This window comes from Lytechinus variegatus, chromosome 11 (genome assembly GCF_018143015.1).
Source record: "Lytechinus variegatus isolate NC3 chromosome 11, Lvar_3.0, whole genome shotgun sequence".
Taxonomy (NCBI): Eukaryota; Metazoa; Echinodermata; class Echinoidea; order Temnopleuroida; family Toxopneustidae; genus Lytechinus; species Lytechinus variegatus.
The window spans coordinates 9,191,704-9,213,727 of NC_054750.1; the positions used below are offsets into that span (position 1 = coordinate 9,191,704).

General features: G+C 36.0%; 2 protein-coding genes across 2 annotated transcripts in view; one reads left to right on the forward strand and one right to left on the reverse strand.

The window, feature by feature from the left end:
- The window catches only part of LOC121424198, a 71,150-nt gene that overhangs the window by 21,885 nt on the left and 27,241 nt on the right, over nt 1-22,024 (forward strand). Inside the window, exons 4-9 of the mRNA XM_041619808.1 lie at nt 5,954-6,084; nt 9,151-9,287; nt 10,066-10,181; nt 12,175-12,326; nt 13,603-13,751; nt 15,233-15,351. Coding sequence (XP_041475742.1) covers nt 5,954-6,084; nt 9,151-9,287; nt 10,066-10,181; nt 12,175-12,326; nt 13,603-13,751; nt 15,233-15,351 — 804 coding nt within the window. The remainder of the gene's footprint in view (nt 1-5,953; nt 6,085-9,150; nt 9,288-10,065; nt 10,182-12,174; nt 12,327-13,602; nt 13,752-15,232; nt 15,352-22,024) is intronic.
- On the reverse strand, nt 17,811-21,161 carry LOC121423863. Its single transcript, XM_041619375.1, has 2 exons — nt 20,396-21,161; nt 17,811-19,999 (listed from the first exon to the last, which is right to left on the reverse strand). Exons 1-2 carry the CDS (start codon nt 20,696-20,698, stop codon nt 18,692-18,694), a joined length of 1,611 nt encoding a protein of 536 aa, XP_041475309.1. The 5' UTR covers nt 20,699-21,161; the 3' UTR covers nt 17,811-18,691.

Below are 22,024 nucleotides of genomic sequence, written 5' to 3' on the forward strand. Positions count from 1 at the left end.
GCAAAATATCTCATGTCTCATTAATTATGCTAATTTATGCGTAAAATCATAAGTTTGCTCTAATTAATAAAATAATGCCCCTGAAATGCTAATTTTTACAATTTTGGTCTCAAAAGTTGCGCGAGACTTGAAAGTAAAAAATGTCGCGAAAAAATGTCGAGGGGGGGCTGAATCAGCCCCCCCCCCAATCTTTTTAGGGTTAAGGTCGAGTCCTTCCGAAGAAAGGAGAAATAACAAACAAGCTTGAATCTGAAAACAAAGCAATACACAAATGAGAGATATCTTTAAAAATAGTTCTTTTCTATCACAATCAATTATTATTATCTAGGCCTATCTATATATATTGCTGATTTATAATTCGTAAAATTGATTTCACATCTATGTATAATTATTTTTCTGTTCACATCTTATCTATATCTCACTCTATATTAAGCTAAATCTTAGCGTTTTTTATTTTATTTTTTTCTGATTTTCTAATTTTTTGGCATTCATTTTCATTGGCCGGTTAGTTGTATTTATTACTCTTGTGTAATTTCACTTTTTTAACTTGCGTATTTCCGTCTTTATGCAGGACAATTATATGAAATAGCCTGAAAGCTGATCAATGTTTTATCCCGTTGAAAGATGTTAATAATGAACGAAACAATATTCATGATATTTCCATTTTTGCAGACCCCAGAAATCCCAAATCCCAAGAGATTACAGCAATTACATTCCACAAGTTAAGTTGGAATCCAAATTTGCTTGACACTAAATTAATACTGCACTTTCCGTTTAAAGAAATACAAGCGAAAAAAGTGAGTGGGTCGATGACGGCCGTTGTTCTCCTTGTTTGCATACAGACCAGCATCATAAAATAACACAGTTGATGGCATTTTCTTTCTTTTCATTCCAATATTTTCGTTCACGCGAACTCCCTCTTTTTGTGTTTCGTATGCATTTTTTTGCACAGCCACATGAATTTATGCCCTGATGCCCTTTCTGTTTTGGAAATATTCTCTTTCAAAATCACTTCAAGGGAGAGATATACCCAGGGCGGATCCAGGATTTTGAAATAGGGGGGGGCGCCAGCGGCGAGGGAGCGAAGCGACCGAGGGGGGGAGGGTGTGGGAGGGGGGATACCCCCTCCCACAGCAAGGACTTTTTCAAAAAATCATGTCCAAAAGTCGTATTTTGAGAGCACCTTTAGAAGAAAAATGCACACTTAAATCACTGTAACTTCATGAATAAAAGACACATACTGACTCATTTAGGAGCTGGTTTCCAGTCACACACCGTATAAGCGGTCATTCAAAACATACATTTGGCAAAGGCTCTTCACTTGCTTCCATCGTGTGATTGAAACGTCAAATTTAAATGATACGAAACTGAGACTTGTAATCGATAAGTTCCGAATAATCCATTCTGTTTATTGTCATTTGTGTATTTACATTGTGTGTTTCAAACGAGAATTGTTTAGTCGTATGGCAACATGCATAAAATTTGGTTCTTTTTCCCACAAAATGCACAGTAAATTGTTACAAACTACAGAAAAAAACGACATCATCTTCTGGTAATCAACCTTTTCCCTCGTATTATTTTCAAATCATCTTCAATAATCCAGTCATTCTGCCCAACCTCAAAGTAAAATAATGCTTCTTAAGGGGATTCTCATCATTTTTATTGTTTACGTTCAAAGTCTCTCATTGCGTTGCCATCTTAACTTATGACCAGCCAGGATGAAATTGCATTTGTATTTATTTTAACATAAGATAATCAATTTTTACGAAGCACTTGTTAAAACTATACCACAAATAATTAAATAAGGTCAATGATAAAATGCTAGAAAATACATGTAAGGAGCTTTGATATCCAGTCCATAATTGTATAAGTTATAACTATCAGTGGCAGAAAATGTAAAATAAACCGAGGCTCGTCTTCGGTATACAGAGTTCAGAAGGCATTTTGTAAGCTTTTCATTTCTTGTTTAGACCATGAATTCATATAGGCTTCCAATTTGATGTTTTTTCTACATGTTGAATCAATGTATACTAGCTTTCCAACCAACAAAGTAAATGTTGTAAACTGTATTGATTGCCTTCTGTTGGGCAAAGCTATTCCTGCCAAGTTTGAGCTCAATCATGACTTTTATTTTTTTAAGATGAAAATATGGAAAGTTTATTTATGCAAGACAAACGAAGAACAGACGAAATAGTGGAATTTAATTACTCACACTATATTATATAAGGGATATACTTTTAAAGCTCTGGGGGGGTATTCTGAAAAGTCTCGTAAGTTTCCACTTAAATATCCTTTTAAGTTACCCATTTAATGGAGCGCTAATGTACCTCCAAATTCGTATTCTGAAAACTCTATTAGCGCTCAATTAAGTCCCTGTAGGCCACTCCCCTACTGAGCCGAATTAACCAATCAAATGCGCTCTTACAACGTAAATTTTTCTCCTAGCGCGCAGTGTCTCTTCACCCCGCTCTTCACTTTGCTGCCTTGCAGCGCAGCGCCCGGCTGCTGCAGTTGCACTGCACTGCACCACGATCTTGATACAAAGAATTTTTGCTGAAAAATAATGCTTAAGCATATTTGCATCGGAGATTAGAGGTTCGTTATGCTGTTGAAATTATCTGTTGTATTTTCCCTCTGTCTCTCATTTATTGTATGGTGAGACTACTACGTATCGACCACCTCTTTTGAAACCGACCACCTTGCTCGCGTTAAAATTATTGCGTATTACAAACGATACGCGCAGAAAAGTAGGCGCATTGTCCATAGAAACGGTAAGAATCGATTTTACGAGAAAAAAAAGAAGCAACAAAAAGTAAATATTTAGTAGAATTAATCAAAATTGTATTGACCAGACCCAAACCCCGCTGAAAAACCAAGAAATCCGATAGGAAACGGCTTTAGAACAAGTATCCGTCGTCAATCGTCGAATCATGTGCCGGAGCTCGCAATGGAAGTAGTGAGACGATCATTTAGCATGTTGACATCACAGAACTGATTTGGAAGAGTCAAAATACTTCGCCACAGCGACAAGAATAGGCCGTAAACTTAGTGTATCGCGGGTGGTCGGTTTCAAAAGATGGGTGCAAATGAGCAAATGTAAAATCGTCGCATTCGTTGTTCGTCGATATATACGCTGATTGAATCGGAGTCGCCGTGAGAAACATGGGAATCTGATCTGCTCAATTTTCTGCACAAATGAGATGAAAACTGGGTAAAATTGATGAATATTTTCGCAGATACAATGCTTAGAAGATTAGGTGGTCGATAAGGGGTAGTTCCAACCATACCTTCGTGCTTTTCTCTTTTTTTTCGAACGCGTTCTGATTTTCACAACCCCCTATCCATTGAATCCATTTGTAGCTTCTTTCTTTTTCTTTTTTTTTACAATATTTTATTTGCCTCTGTCTCGGGGCCATGATAGGGGGGTCTTCTTTAACCTAATTCCTACTTATTCTAAAAACTACATACTTTTCATTTATATGAGAAATCTTCTCCAACAAAATTTGAATAAACATATTTTGAAAATCAAACAAGCATAATTTAAAAAAAAGCCGACATTTTATTGAAATTAGATGTATACCCAGTTGTTGTGTATCCGGACGGGTTGTGTGTCCGGACGATCAATTTTAGAATGTCATTTGGAAAAATTTACTAGCGAACTTTCATCAATTTTTAGTACAAAATGTTAGAAAATATTATAAAGAACAAAATAGAAATTGATTACAAGTAATGGATTCATATTTTTAGTGTAATCCACAGACAAAAAAGAAGGCTTCAAAAAGATAAAGTGTCCGGACACCCGACCCCCCATCCTACAAACGTTATGACATAGGTTTTTATAGGTGGAGAAAACGATGGTATCACTTCATCATTTTTTTCTTTTGTATTTTATTCTATATTCGTTTAAATACTAAAGGGGCCGGTCTATGCTTATTTTTTCATTGTCAGAAACAAGGTTTAATTCACTCCTGCACATTGCTGCATCTGCCGTGATTTGGCAATTTCATTATTGTCAAAAAAGTGTGCAAAAATAAAACAGTTTATGATGCTAATAATAAAAGAAAATATAGAAAAAGTAATAGTCATGTTTTCCCTATAAGTACACAAATATTTCTGTCTCCCTTTTCCCCCTTTTCTAATTTATGTATTACCAAATATAGTCCCTAGGCCCTATTCCTTATTTTACTTGTTTCTATACACCACCTTTTCCCCCTTTGTTATATTCCCTTTTTAGCTCTCTCCTTTATTCTCTTCCTTCCTCCTAGTATCAAACCGATTTGATGATATTTATACGAAATGAAAGCAACATTTAGCAAAATATGGTGAGACTTAATGGACCTCTTATCACCATTATCTTTCCCCACTGGAAAGTCCGCTAATTGAGCGCTATGAGACTTTTCAGAATACCAAAAGTCTCGTAACTACTCAATTAAGTCTTCGCGCGGTCATAACGCGTAGAATTGCAAGTGCGCGCAACGCAACCCTGCCAAATAAGAAAGGGGCACTTAAGTGACTTTTCAGAATACCAAAATGCTAATTGAGCGCTAATTGACCGCTAATTGAGCTTTCAGAATACCGCCTCTGCACTATATAGATCCCGTTTGCTGCCTGTGCAAGTCTCGAGGTTCTGTGGGCATAGCCACAAAATATTATATACGTTTTTCGTAAGTGAAATACTTCAGTAAATAATTTAATAGCGAATATCACACCCAAATGTATTTCTATGACATGCATGATTAATTCAAGGAAGTTTTGCCGTACAATGCATTATCACGTAAGCGCGATTGGAGGAATGTTATGAGAATGTCCCGCTTTAGATTTAATACCGTATCCTCCCATTTTGTCATAATTATATTGTGTTAAGATACTGCATACTTAACTACTTCATCATCATTACAATATTTTTGATCCTTGATAATTCGTTGGAATGATTGCTTCGGCGAAACTTAGTTGGGGCGCCCTGGATAATATGCCTCTGAATCTACCAGAAAGTGTAAAAGTTAGTTTACATTAAATACAAATATGTCTGACCTATACATTTCAGTGAAAACGTACATGACCAAGGCAGAATGATAATGCTGCGCACGTGGCGCCCGATATAGGGCTTCATCTTTGAGTGAAGAATAATCTCGGGGATAGACATTAGCATTCGCATCGTTGACACTTTCTCTCGCGATCTGTTACTTACAATTTACATGTATTTGCCATAAAGACGGACAAACGCATGTTACAAAAAACACAAAATTTCGGGAAAAAAGGATATCCAATCCAACATCTTCACACTGGTCACTGCACTGCAACTCCCGATTACAAGTGGTGCAACTTTCCAACCAATCGACTTGCGCGCCCTGGAATTCAGGAATTTACATATTGCAATACAGTATGACAGAGGTGCATTTGTGCGAACACAAAGGCCATGAGCGTAAGTTAAAATATAGTTTTGACTAGATCTAGCCCTTGAAATTGACTACATTGTACCAATCCAGTAAATATAAACATCAAAAAAAAAAAAAAATCCGGCGAAAATAGGGGGGCGCGCGCCCGGGGCGCCCCCCTCTGGATCCGCCACTGTATACCTTCTTCACAAGTTGAAAAATAATCAGTAGGCCTACATCCTCCACCAAATCTTCATTGTAAAAAAGGGGGAGGAAATCGATAAATCTGTCTTCACGAACAATGCACGGTCAAGTTCATGGTTAGGGGTTGAGTCATTGCACCAACATCAACATGATGGTCAACACACGATATAGATAACATCCAGATTAATTTCAAACAACGTCTGTTGTAATCCTATGTGTGTCAAGAAGTATACACCAATGGACTTATCATGATCATAGTTTTGTTTCTCTTTCTCCTTTTGTCCCTCGATCTTTCCTTTCCTTTGCCTGACGAGAATCAATGTTCTGTGATAGGTATTAATCAAGTAAATCAACCATATGTCTTTCTCATAAAGGTATTCGAACCTACGTCCAGTGTCACAAAGGCCTGCAGGGGAATGTATTCTGCTAAGAGCTCGATATGGTGGACAATGGGAGGAGTCCACCTGTACAAAGCCGCGTCGACATATCTGCCAACGCCCTAAAGGTTAACGATTTTTAACTTCTGTTGAGAAATATAAGAAATTAAAGATTTAATCCATTCATGAAATTAAACTTTTACTATACCCGACAGAAATTTTATTTAGTGTCGGTGTCAGATAGGTTTGATTCGTGTAGGGGGGTGTGAGTGTGGGAAAGTGTGTGTGTGTGTAAGGTTGAGGGTGTGTGTATGTATTTTAAGATATATGACTCATGATTTTATTAAGTTAGTGAAAAAAAAGTGAAAATATGAAGTGTAAAGTATTATATGATTTGAAATGTTAAATTGAAATGTTTTGAAACTTTTTGTTCATGAAATCAGAATAAAAACATTATTCAAAACAAAAAAGTGTATCAGTTGGGATGTGTGCATTGTCGGCTTCTAGGTAGACTGCGGTGTTCCTTTAATTTATATTGATCTCCGAATTGGTCCTGCCATTGAATACTACCGAAATACACGTGTATGAGTATATTCATCATCATCCGTTAAAGTACAGTCCACCATGCAGGTTAGTGTATCATCGTACTTGCCGGGGGGGATGCACTTACATTGACGAGTGGGTACCATGCGCGACCAAAAAACACGTAAAAAGGATGTCTTTTTCAAGATAGGGCACGTTACGTACGTAACGTGATAAGGGTGTCAAAAACACACAAATAATGAAAAAAGGATATCTATTTTCGCTAGGAAAGCTACTTGTTTAGGGTCAAATTTTCGGGGATGATAAAACAAAATTAAAATGTTTTATACTGGATGACATTTTTGCCCCAACTACGTGTTTAGAGTCCAATTTGCACGAGTTGTGGAAGGTGAGGCCGTACAAAACCGAATGGTGTGTAAAGGTAAAACCGACGACCGACGGACCCGTGACATAACAATAAAATATCGCTGTACTTGTTTGGGGTTCAATTCAGGGAATACTTGCCAAGAGTAGGGGAAGGCCCCGGGGGCCACTTCCATTGACGAGTGGATACCATGGGGTCTCGAAAAGCACCCTAAACACGTATTTTCCATATTCTGAAAATGCACCCCTTAACAAGTATTGGCGTCTGAAACCCTACCCTTAACAGGTATTGGAAACAAAACGATACTTGGCAAGTATTCCCCATGGACATGATGGAGTCACGACGACTCTCCAGGGGAGTTGAGGTGACTCCCATTTGGGAGTCACCCAGACTCCCTTTTGGCTGTGAGTGTAACATATATATATATATATATATATATATATATATATATATATATATATATATATATATATATAGGTGAAAAACATTTCCCAAGAATCACTTATTTCTACAATATTACTAATCATATCAATTCTAACATGCAAAACGCAAAAAGTGTCACAACTTACCCCGCCTTCCCCAATCGTTTTGTTTCCAATACTTGTTAAGGGTAGGGCTTGAGACGCCAATACTTCTTAAGGGGAGCATTTTCAGAATATGGAAAATACGGGTTTAGGGTGCTTTTCGAGACCCCATCATGCCCATGGTCGCGCGTGGTATCCACTCGTCTCTGGAAGTGCCCCCGGGCGTACTTGTAGAATATTGTGCAGGAGTATGTAGCCTACAGTGCTTGAAGATCTATTCTACGTGCGGTTAAAAAGAATCAGTGCAGTCTAGCGCAATTGGATTTTCTGCACCTCAGCCTTGAAGCTGGCTACTGAAGTGCTGTAAACTGTAATCATGGTAATGGAAGGGAGAATATTTCACAGTATAATGGCATCAGGAATAAAAGTTTTCTGATTTATACCATAGAACCTTGACGCTTCTTGGGCATGAGTACAGGTTACGTTGCAAGAAGGCACGTGTAAATTACTAATAATAAAATCGAAACGATTTGTGTATTTTTTTAAATTCATAATTATATTTGGAAAAAAATACAATCCAGTACAAAATAGTTGCAGGCTTTAGGAGAGAGCAAAAAAATCACATCACCTTAAAAACAATACCAAATGCATACTATCATTATCAGGGTATCGAATAGATTTGAGCAGATAAAGAAAAATCAGACAAGCTACGCGTACAGTAAACATTTAGTCAAAATCTGACTAAAGGAATAACAAAGTAATTACATTTTTATTATTTCCATTATTTTGGTAAAAACAGTTCTATACATGTATTCATGAATATACAATGGGTAAAGTGGTGATGTCACATTCCCACTTCTTTATCGTATTTTATAACACCATGTACATGAAAGTATGTTTATTTAACTTTTGTCCTCCAAGAACAAAACAGATCAAAAATGGATTGACAACTTATTTAATTCGTTGGATATTTATTACTGCAACTTTAAGAGACATATCATAAACATGATAAATACATGTATGAAAATATGAAATAATTAGAATTTCATGTAATAACATAAGAAACAGGGAAGTGGGGATGTGACATTATCAGCCCACATAATCAATATTTATAATAACGTGCATATTACCTGTTTTCACAAAGTTTTGTTAAAGTTTTAATTTAAACGTTTGTAGTGCAGGAATGACATAATGCTAATTGTTATTTATTAATGTTGAGCCCCCCAACCCTTTCAAACTCGTTCCGAGGCCGCTAACATGGATGAGAAAATAATTATAAGGAACTTATATTTCTAGGCATTCAAAGCTAATCCTCAGTTGAATATCAAAGAGTTATTCAAACGTTTTTTTATATCCAGTACATTTCAAGAATGCGACCACATGTAGATTGCAAATGTGGTAAAATGTTCTTTCTGTATTTCTGTCATCAGGTAACCGCTATACCTACAGACCTGCTAGATCAGAATATTCATGCAAAGGTGGAAGTGTTTATATTGTACAATGTGGGTGACATAATTTTGCATATTTTGCTGCGCATCAGTATGAATTATTAGTTATACTTTATGTAAATTATGATAGTATTTACAAGCATTGGACTGGAATTAATACATTCCTATCTTAGGCTGGTATATCGCTCCTATGAAATCCCTACTCATCAATCAATGTTTAAAAAACCAAAATGTATACAGAAGATTCTTGGACCTATCTGCCGATGTGCAGAATGGTTTTTCAGTTTAAAATATAAAGCTTTTTTTATTTTACAGACGCTCGATGTTCTTGGAACCATTATGGACATTCCTTCTATCGTTTTCTGGGTGCTAGAAAATCCTTTGCTGCAGCCAAGAATGATTGTATGAGGAGCGGTGGAAGATTGGCGATTATCAAATCAACAGAATTGAACGTAAATACAAATCAACCCGATACATATTATTAATTTCATCTGTATATAGAGGACAAAGTTTGTTTCATTTAAGATTACCTTACACATGTTTGTCGATCCGGGGGATGGGAATCTATAACCATTATAATGCAGGTGACTCACAGTTATTATTTGAAAAGATCGAGATTAATGAAGGTATGCTTAGACTCAATGAAATGCTGCCTACAATGTATGAGGTATAGCCATACCATGCATCTGTACATCAACAATTATCAAGATCAAATAGAGCTTACTATATCGAGAGCACAAGTCAGAGTGATTTTTTTCTTTCAAATTCTAGTTTGAATGGGATAATGAAGGTGTGACATTGGAAAAAAGTAGCATAATACAAAAGTTTTTTTTTTTTGTTATTTGTTCCTGTTAAAAAAAAATACTTGAATCAACTTTGCCATGTTGAATGTTGTGAGTCTACTTTCTGAATAAAACTACAGTCTCTGACTACCTAGCTGAGCTGACTAGACGTAATGTTAGGCTTTGAATTCAAACTAGTGATTGACTGTGATTCTAACGTTTAGTATGGCAGTGTGTCCATACTTCGCGGACGGTCATTATCTCGAAACACAATTTTACAGCATTATTTCTAAGTGTAAACTTTTTTATACGCACCCTACCCCTAAACATAAATCCACAAATACAAACAAAGGTCCTTCAAAAATACACTGATAGATGCAACAGATAAATCAGGGCATGTAAAATGTATACATTATGTTTAATTATGTTTTAATGTATCTTATCACAGGCATTTCTAACATCTATTTTATCACCTGCCCTTTCATCTCCTCATTGTTACTGGTTTGGTTTGAATCAAAGTTCAGATAATGGTCCGTTTAACTGGGAAGATGGTACTCAAATGACGTAAGCATTTCTTTCACCTTCTGTTCGCTATATTAGATTTTTATGAGGTTTTGATCATGGTGGCAGCGTCGTCATCAGCTGCGTCTGATTCTTCAAAATTTGAAGCAAAACTTTGGCTCAATTTTCAATATATAAATCCCTTTGAACCTGATGTGGGATGTTTTTCAGGTAAAATTTTGATGGAATCGTAATTTGTAACTGCTATGCTAACGAATAAATCAACATCTTTGCTGTATTTCATGGGACCTTAATTGATTTACAAGACTCTCAAACTTCTGGATGCAAGTCAAAGAGATATTCGAATGCTCAATGAACATATAATGGAAACCAGTGAATGCAGGAATAAAAGATTACATTTGTTCAATACTGATGCAACACCCCCCTACCAGGGTACCTCTACTGGTAGAATTTACAATGATGCATGCAGATGCACCCACGTACTCTCTCCCACACACATTATTTTTTTATTTTTTTTTTTATTATTATACCAACATCCCGCACACACCCCCACGTACACGCACACACACCCACACACGCGCCCTCACGCACTCATGTTGTAATTGCTCCCAGACAGGATCGACCTTACTCTGTATACCCGCTTTCATCATGAAAAAAATGAAAGGGGACATCAAATGCGAGTTTAAAGGACAAGACTACCCCAACATAAAGTATATTTTAGTAAAAATAAAAAAATCTAAGAAGCATAAACTGAGAATTTTATCAAAATCAAATAAAAAATAAAGTTGTTAGATTTTTGAGTGTCGTTTATTTTCACAAAACAGTGATGCACATTCTGGTCGGTATGCAAATGAGAAGACCAACATTACTCACTCACTTTTCCTTTGTATTCTATAACTCTCCTCATTGTCATATATAAAAAAAAGTTTTATTCCTTCCTGAACATGATTATGGAATTACCATTACTTTAACATTTTATGGTTAGTCAAGTTGGTCATCATTGTCAAATTTGTAAAATATGAACTATTGTTTAACTCAAATAATAATAAAAAAGAAATAGTGAGTGAAGGACATCATCGACTCTGTCATTTGCATATCACTCATTTGTGCATATAACAATTTTGTGAAAAATAACCGAAATTTTGAAATGGCATAACTTTCTTATTCTACGTCAGATTTTGATGAAGTTTTCAGCGTTAGGTTTGTTTAATTTTCCTATTAATTCAAATCCACATTTTTTTTCTGGGGTGGACTTGACCTTAAAGGGGAATGAAACCTTTGGAACAAATAGGCTTGTGTAGAAACAGAAAAATCAAAGAATAAGAATAAAGAAAGTTTGAGAAAATCGGACAAATAATGAGAAAGTTATGAGCATTTGAATATTGCAATCACTAATGCTATGGAGATCCTCCCATTGGCAATGCGACAAGGATGTGTGATGTCACTGATGAACAACTTTCCCTTTGGTGGACTATAAAATACCCTCAAAATGTCTCTTTTTGCTTTTTCTTATGATGATACAAACTCTCTATCCATGATGTATTCTAAAAAAAAAATATGTATTAAATGCCCTCATGTAGAAAGAACACATGATCTATGGATAGATGTGATAAAAGAGGCAATTCAAGTGAAATATATACTAAAGTAATGGGGAGAGTTGTTCACAAGTGACATCACACATCTTTGTCGCATTGCCAATTTGCTATCTCCATAACATTAGTGATCCCAATATTCAAATGCTCATAACTTTCTAATTATTTGTCTGATTTTTCTCAAACTTTTGTTGATCTGTTTCTTTGATTTTTTTGTTTTCACACAAGCTATCTTGTTCCAATTGTTTCATTCTCCTTTAAATTATTCACCGGTAAAAAGGGATTTTACAGGACATTAAGTTTATTTCATACTTTCAAAGGTTATTACTGTATGAGGGACTCGCCAAAAGTGATTAGATTTGTCAGCCTTTTTCGATTTATCAATTTTGATTAATTGTAAATGACCAAATAAATTATGTCATTTTCTACATTAAACGCTCCAGCAACCCTATGTGGGTTTTCGGGGAGCCATCTAATTCTACAGGACGGTCATGTGGATGTCTGAGCTCTGATGGTAACGATGGTGACAATCATGGTCGATGGGCAAGCGTGAATTGTACACATAGGCTGCCTTACATCTGCGAAAGGCCACAAGGTATTAATGGAATTGTTTTTCAAAACATGTTGTCAACAGGGGTGCAGCTCTGTCGAATCCTGGTGATTTTTAAATATGTTACTCGTACAAGATGTTAATATGTAGTTTGAAAAGTTATTAATGAATTATTCCAAACATTTGGTGTGACTCGGACGATGAATTGGGTTTAACTTTTTTTTGCCTCTTCCAAGCCAATTTACATGAAGAAAATTCTATCATGTAAGCACAAGCAATAATCATGTTTCCTTAGTGTGAGTTAAACGAATAACATTTTTTCCTAAAATATATTTTCCTAAAATATTTTGATTAAGAAATTCTTCCGAGCTGAAATAGAAATCAATATGCGTTATCTATTAACATTGGAAAATACCAATTTAGGTTTAGTAATATTCATTGCCTTCTGGCGCGATGTCGTACAGATTGGGAGCTTAGGGGGCTCTTCTCCCCCCCCAAAAAAAAAAAAAATAAATAAATAAATAAATAAATCAGGATGAATAAAAATAAAACAGAAACGGAAAGAAAAGAAAGAAGGTTCAATTATATTATTTTCTGAACTTCATGTCAAAATCTATCACAAAATTTGAATGTTATAATAAAAATGTCGACATCTTGCCCAATACGCTATATCTGGCTCCCTATTTTTTTCTTTTGGGGGGAGGAGGGGGGGCTTGTTACGCCACTGCCTTATGGAGTGTTTAGACATTAATTTTGGGTGCGAAATTCACTTGCTTCTCATCGAAGGAATAACAGTCTGGTTTTCATATCTAAAAGGGAGATGAAGAAAGCTAGGATACATTTTAACAACAAACGACAAAGGAAAGAAAAGAGTTCCAAAATCGATTATTATATTACATTGAATTGTATAACTGTCGCTAAAAGGTCATGATAATAGATCTAATAATATGTCCATTTATATAGCGTAAATACTATGTGCATATACTCAACCGTGCTTTGACATGTTTGATATTTTGTGTCATTATTAAAAACCGGCTGTAGCTGAGCCGCCGTACTATTAATATAGGCGCTAAAGCGTTCAATGAATAAATCTTACCGGGTACCCATTCACCTCACCTGGGTCGAATGCAGCACAATATGGATAGCCTTCTTGCCGAAGGAAATTACGCCATGGCTGGGATTCGAACCCACGACCCTCTGATTCAAAGTCCGGACACTAACATACTGGGCCAGTCAGGCCACACAACGCTGCACTCCTGATTGTAATTATTTCCATCATTGTTTGTGTTATATCTTCACCATGTTCACTATTCTTTTACAGTCCCAATTATTGGTGAATGGATAGTTCTTCCATCACTACCAAGCGTTCAGTATTACTTTTCTTCATTTTCAACTAACTATTTCAACGCAAGCGAATATTGTCAACAAATAGGTGGACAGCTGGCGCAGTTGAAAACACGACATATTTACGTAAGATCAAATTCAATTCCATGTTTTCCTTTTCTGTAGATCAGTACAGTGATAATAACGATACTTATGAATAGTGATAGAGTAAAAATAGTAATAATGACAATTATGATAATGAAAACATTAATTGATGGTGATAATATTTAGAAGCAGAAGAAGAAAATAGTATTATGCAAGAATCGAAGAGACCCTTATTAAACGAGGATGAAAGCATTTGTCGCACATGCACAGAGCGCAAGTTACACCAGAGACCTTTGTTCATGGTTTTACTTAACCAAAAGCTCCATATTATCTTCCCCATCTTCTCCCACGGCCCTGGAAAGCAAGGTATATCATAGGCAGCACCCTCTTGAAATCAGGTATGCTAAAAAAAAAAAATATCCTTCATTTTGCGAGCGAGGACCTTTCTGTTCCTTTCTGATCCCCCCCCCCCCCCCCCCCGGACGAAGTAAGGGGGGGCATTAAGCGTTGTCCCTGACCGTCCCCCACTTGGTTTCCGCGCAATAACTCGAAAAATATTTTACAGATTTAAAAAAAAATGGTGTGTAGGTAGGTGACACCATACCGGCTAAGCTCGAATTAAGAGTCCGCAGGTCAAAGGTCACAGCTCATTAAAGATGCAAGTTGGTTTCCGCATAACAGCTAATATTCAACAGATTTTAAATGTGTTTGGTTTCTGAGTAGATGACACCAAAATACAGGGTAAGTTTGAAATCGAAGTCCACAGGTCAAGGGTCAAAGCTCACAGTTCATTATATATGCGAGTTGGTTACCGAATGATAACTAAAAAAATATTCAACAGATATTAAAAATGTTTGGTGTCTGGGTAGATGGCACCAAAATAAAGACTTAAAATCAGACCCCACAGGTCAAAGGTTATATACAGCTCATTACAGATATGCAAGTTGGTTTCTGCATAGTAACTTGGGGAATAATCAACAGATTTCAAAGAATTCTTGTGTGTGTGTAGGTAGATGACAGCAAAATACAGGCTAAGTTCTAAGTCCACAGGTCAAAGGTCACAGCTCATTATAAGTTGTTTGTGAATAGTAACTTAGGGAATAATTAACAGATTAACAAATTTATTGGTGTGTGTAGGTGTGTGCATGATGTTATTAATTTATTGGTGTGTGCACGATGTTAGGTTCAGTCATATCAAATGGATTTATATGATCGCGTTAAGCGGGGGCATCTGTGTCCTTTGGACACCTCAAATTTCTAGTTTTTTTTTGCTGGTCATAATTTACTGAGCAATATCACCTTAATTTGGGAGTAAAAAAAACATTTTTTTTCCAAATCAGTACCCCATCTTAAAAAATCGTTCCCAGTTTGTGTGTGTGGGTGGTTCATTTTTAAAATTCAGAGGTCAAATATGATGATTTTTAAAAGCAACTTTATTGTCAAAATAGCACTTCTGAAGAGTATTTGTAAAATCATGAATTTACATCGTGTGCTTGCTGATTAAATATTTCATTATGAAACAGTTACTAATGGTAGATGAATTCGGAAACCGTGGAGTCAAAAGTTTTTGGTTTGGCCTTGATGATCTGAGCAAGGAAGGCGATTTCCGATGGAGTGACGGGACATTGTTACGAAAAACAGGGTAAGATACGAAGGTTATACTTATCAAAACAATAGGTCAACTTATTAGCCGCTGACAGACGAACATGCGAGGGTCATAATACCCAATATTAACTTAATACAGGGTCTCCATTGCTGAAGGCCTACTCGTAGTTGATGCATAAGCCGAACCCCTTCTAGAAAACGGAATTGGCTGGAAGAAGTCGACATATTAGTATACCAATTTCTTTGTTTTCACCATTGACGATGCAAAGTGCCTTCGTGACAAGTTCGGTCACTTCGCTTACTCGCTCTGCAGGTTCTTAGTCTCCGCATTCCCATCCCCAAAATATCTATTTAAGGCCTACTTTGCCAGTCTATAATGGGATTAAAGACGTTTTTTTTCGCTTTACTAGCACTGCATGAAGCGGAATATTGTGGATACTATAGGGGGGTAAATTCATTATAATAATACTACAATTTTGAAGTAATGTCTACAATGTATGTCAAGAACAAGTTCCCGGCCCCCCCCCCCCCATCTGTTGGTCAACAAAAAAACGGAAGAAAAGGAGAAAAGAGAGGGAGAATAAAAGAGAAATGTAGGGCGAGGAAGAAGTAAAGTATATTCATGGGTGTCGATCACCGGGGGGTGGGTGGGGGATAAATCCCCAAACAAACAATTTCAAGTGGGGGGATGGCCTGTATTATCATCCCCCCAAATAATTTAGGGTAGAACAATTATAATAATAATGATGAAAAATGAAAAGTTTGATCATGATTATTATAGTGATGAGTATAGTATGACATCAATCAGTTTGTTTCCCTCGCAATTTGTGTATATTGTTATTAAATAAAAACATTCTTTTCCAGGACTTTTAAACATATGGATGGAGGTTCAAAATGAAAAAGAATGAAATGTTTATGTATATGATATTTTTGACACATGACATAAAAGGACCCCGACAACAAACAACTTTTGTTGATGGGTGTTCCTTCCCACCAGTGGTGAATAAAACAATTTTAATAAATCAATTAATCAATTTCTTATTCATTCCCGGAAAATTCAAAGAAAAAGAAAAATATCTTTGCATTTCTATAGAGTATAGGCTAATCACTTCATTTATTTGCCTGGTTATACACACTTTACCGATGTATGTCATGGTAGTATTATTGTATATTAAGTTCGGCATTCAGTAAACCTTTGAACAAGAAAATATACCAAAAGGAAGATGTACACAAAACGAAAGTCACCCCGACTTGTATATCCAAATACCTTGACTTGAACGATAAGTTTTGGTCAATAATACTTTGCAGGAGAGAGCATTGATGTCCTCATTACCTATCTATGTAGAAATGAGATGTTTTAGTCATGAAAGAGTGAGCCCATATCAAATGCAAAAATTTCACTTTTACAAAGTCATAATGGTCGTTTGGTGATCAGTAGCTCAGATGTATGGTGCTTGTGTTGTATGCGGTTGGATGTAATTAATATTAAACATTTAATCATGTGACCCCATCAGATACCTCTCATGAAAATATTGAGGTTCAGTGAGCTCAATATAATATGATCATATTTTTACAGTTTTTAAAGGTCAAGTCCACCCCACAAAATTGTTGATTTGAATCGATAGAGAAAAATCAAACAAAAATAACGATGCAAATTTCATTGAAATCGGATGTGAAATAAGAAAGTAATGACATTTTTAAGTTTCGCTCATTTTTCACAAAACAGTTCAATGCACAACTCAGCGATTTGCAAATGATGATGTCCATCACTCACTATTTCTTTTGTTTTTTTATTGTTTGAATGATACAATATTTCAATTTTTACAGATTTGACAATAAGGATCAACTTAATTTAACCATAAAATGTTAAAATAATAATTCCACATGTTCAGGGAGAAATAAAACTTTGTTTCACTTGAAGAGGAGGAGAAAATTAGAATATTTCATATAATAAAATACAAAAGAAATAGTGAGTGTGTGACGTCATCTGTCTGTCAATTTGCATACCGACCAGGATGTGTATATAACTGTTTTGTGAAATTAAGCGAAACTTTAAAATGTTATAACTTTCTTATTTTACATCCGATTTTGATGAAATTTTCAGTGTTTTGCTTGTTGGATTTTTCTCGATTTTTCTACTTTTTTCAAATAAAATTTTTGTTGGGGGTGGACTTGCCCTTTAATAAGTGAAATCAATTAATGGTTTCAGAAAGAATAATCATTCATTTCTCTCTAAAGCGTATCTTCGGATATGAACATCGAATATTTTTTTTCATGTTATTCTTGTTATTGTTATGGACTTGAATAACTAAACTTGATTGATTTTTTCATATTTTGGCAAAAAGAAATCTCTTTTGAGTTTGGAAAGGGATGACAGGTTTGCATTCTATATGAGCACACTCATGCGGTACGTAAATTTCATTTTAACACATATATTAGCTGATATTACACACTGATGGTTCAAGAAAATGTTGGAGAAGTATCATAACATGACAGTTGAGTTTTGATTGTTTTTATATTTGTTTTTTGTTTCATGCACTTATAAATATATAAATCATCTTTATTTCATAGTCAAATAGAGAAGTTACAATAAACCCAGGTCCTCTGCCAGTGATTATGGGACAAATTCCCCTTCACTGGCAATAGGCAGGGTGATAATACACAATATTAATTGAACAATTCATAAGGTACAATACATATAGTAAGATTTAACACATAATTTACATTACATAAGAAAGCTGAATATATACTTGACTAAATGGAATGGCGTAGAGTATGCAGAAAGTTACAAGCATGTTAAATGAAAAAGAAAGGTGACTGTCTCAATGAAATGAAAGAGAGATGAAGAGAGGGACCAGACAGTAATAAGAAAATACAAAATTGGAACCATCACTTTGTGATGAAGATATATATACATATAGGTACGCATCGCCACAACGAAAACAGTGTTACGTACTTATTCAAGTTCATAGAATCTTGTTATGATAAATATTTCCATTATGTGAACTATTGTAATTATGATGTTTTAAAATAGATAGACTAATAAATGTAAAAAAAAAGTTAAAGTTGTTTATCCTGATTGACATTTGGAAGTTATAGATATTACTAATAATCCATTGATTTAATCAAATATATTGTTTGAATGATTCACATTCTATGTATGTTATTATTAGACAGTAAGTATACATGTAATTGTTTCATAAACGTCACTGAATATAAATTATAATTAAGAGATCACAATACCTATATCTTGAGAGAAAAAAAAGTGGAGTTACTCATCTGTATAATGGTCAAAATTATCAAGCAGACAAAGAAGGCTAGCTTTGGTTGTTTTCCGGGACACTGAGCAATGGGGGCTCGGTCCAAGTTGGTTGGTCTTATGCAAGGAACAAAGAATAGCTAGTCATGATGCTCATCTTGCTTATTCTATTCAACATCATTTTGTTTTTCTTCCCTAGTTTTATCGTTTTGAGTAATGATTTGATTCTAACTTTATTTTGCTTAGACACATAACCTCTTGAACCTACTTCTATACAGAAAAGTTTGCATGAATATCCCTGGTCAATAATGTCAGTAGTTAGAGGTGCATACTTATTGCATTTGCTCACATGACGTGAATCAATGTTCTGTTCGAAGGGAACTGTGAGCTCAACAACAATGACTTCTTTATTTTGGACAGATGAAAGAACAAGATCAGGTCTTAGTGGAGTCGGTAGAATATTCATAGGAATTGTGGGATGATTGGCTTTGTCAGGAAGATCTACTCGGAGAGTGTAATCTCCAGATAATGATGACTGAAGACACTCGTATATCGCATTCAAAATGTTGTTGTGTCTCCATGTGTATCGACCTTGTTCTAACATGATTTTGCATCCATTTAGAACATGCAGGAGGGTCTGTTTATTTCCACACAGTTTACAATTTGCCGAGAGTTTTTTACCCCATCTCTGAAGGTTCCTGAAAGTAGGGAGACAGTCAATAGATGACCTGACTGCAAAACTAAGAACTTTGGATGGTAGGTCGTATATAATACTTTTCCAGGTGAGATCTTCCTGCTCAAGCCTCATGAGCTCCAAGAATTTACCTTGGAGCAGCAATCCCTCAACCTTATCGGTCCATATATCTTGATATTTGTTTTTAACAGCACATGTTATATTTGATTTCACTTTCGACCATTTTCTATCAGGCGTGGTGTTCATTGCAATGTTTACCATATCTCTAGCATCAGTATTACCATACGACTTCCTAGAGTAAGATTCTTCTCTTACTATACATGCCGTCATAGCGGCATTGACTCTTTCATCAGCACGAATAAGGCAATGTGCTACTGTCTGTGCATGACATTCGCTATAGACTTGGGAGATGGTAGGAATATCCATACCTTGTTGGCAGTGAACAATTGCAAGTGTTGCCCCTTGTGGCATATTCAGCCACTTCTTTAAGAACCTTGAGCTGCACTTGTCAAGACTGGATCTTTGCGTCTTAGTGAGGTCATGCACAGAAAGCAGGAATTTAATTGCATAAAGAAAATATTTCGTGTATATTTTCAGTTTATACTCTGGACGGATACATGCAGAATCTATGTTGTTTAAGGTTGTTTCTATTTTATCTCTTATCATATTCATGCAGCCATGAGACGAACCTGTGACCCATGTACCAAGAAATTTCTCAGGAGAATCTTTAACCTTAGTAAGGGGGGTGCCATCAATTCGAAAGATTACCTCTTTCATTGAACCACTACTTATTGACAACGATTTACATTTAGGTAGTTTTAGAGAGAAATTCATTGATCTAGCAATTCTTGAGATTTCGTTCATTAGCTTCTGGTGTTTTGTTTTGTGATTTGTAACAAGAATAAAATCGTCAGCATATGGTAGTGTTATAATCTTATACCCGTTCAATTCATATCCATGAGAATCTTCAAACGTTTTAAGGAAACTTATTATAGGGTCAAACACCATGATAAATAGTACTGGTGAAAATGGGTCTCCCTGAAAGGTTCCCTTTTTGAAAGGAAACCTAGATGATTTCCATCCCGGTCCTTGAACATAACCATTAAGTCCATTATACAGAGTTTTAACATATCTAATAATCGAAGGTGGGATCCCATTTCGTTCAAGGGTATGAGCTATCAAATCGTGATTCACAGATCCAAACGCATCCGCGAGATCGAAAAATGTTACATGAACTGTTCTCTTCCTATGACGGGCATCAGCGATGATCTCCGTAAGGCATCTCGAGTGTTCTATACATCCACTAACGTCAGGAAGAAATGCCTTTTGGGTTGTGGTATCGATTAGGTTATTAGCTTGGAGGTAACTTATCGTTCTGCTGGCTAGGATCTGGTGATATAACTTTCCTACGCAGGAGGTAAGAGCTATCATACGAAAATTTGAAGGGTCTTTAGTGTCGCCACCTTTGTGTAAGAGAGTTATTCTGCTGTTTTTCCAACATTCGGGTGGGTCCCCCTCAGTGAGTATTTAGGTGAACAGAGTGGCCATAAATCTGTGCGTAGTCGGGAGATTTCTCAGTATTCCATACATAATACCATCATCTCCAGGGGCTGATTTAGATTTCTTTGCTCGAAGGATGTTTTTGATATCTTTAGGTTTAATAGCATTCATGTCAAAACTGGTATCAAATCTATTCTGTAACCAGGGGAACCAGTTCAATTGTGAAAAGTCTAATGGGGATTGCTCAGAGTATTTGGATAGAAAGTACTTATCAGCTTCCTCCTTAGAGAACTGAGGTTTCTGTTGGGAGGAAAGTAGCTTTCCTTCTGAACATTTTTTCGCGAAGTCAAAAAAATTACTCCTGAACATTTTTTCCTGATGTGATGTGAGCTTACGCTCGTCACTTCTTCGCTTTATTTTGTTTAAGAAGCTCACTGTTTTGACTGCTTCTTGAAACGCTTTCCTATCTTCTTCCGTACCATGTCTACCAAATGCTTTTTTCCGCAATTCATTCTTCTTTTTCTTAGCCTCCGAGAGTGTTTTTGGTACATGACTTTGGAACCGACTTTATTTCTTCACGTGTGAATTCACTTTTGCTAGACAGGAAGGTTGTTAGCAGATGTGAAAATTGCTCTCCAGCTACTTTTGGAGAAACACTTTCAGAACCTAATTCAAAATGTAAGGGCTCGAGTATATCTGAAAGTTCGTCGTTGTAATTTGTCCATACGTGGCTTGGAAGAGATGGGACATCAAAACGTAAAGCATAGTTTTCACGTGAACATACAAGTACGGCAAGGATATGCACGAGATGGTAGAACAAGTTCAACGACATGTTACGTAACAGGTAGCACAATACGAACAGAACAATGGTTTCACGGTTACAAAAGAAGAGTATACTTCGAAACCCCGTAGTACATATATGTTTCACCAAGAACAAAACACGGGTAACTATCCGGGTGGTGTAACGGATAGTTCACGTTACCTTTACTTCGTATTGGCAGACGACTTGACGCTGGAGTTCCATTTAAATTTCTCTAAATGGAGTTCGTTGTAGAAGTCACACATAGTAATCACAATAGTCACAGTGAACATATAGATGTAAACACATAGAAAAGGAGATGTGAGTGTGGCTAAAATCCAGATTTAGAGCAAATTTTTGCAGTGGCTTTTATGTAACCGACTGGACGTTGCCGTGACTCGTAATGATATTTTATCATCGTGCATTTAAAACATGTTAAAATCCAGGGTTAAAATCGT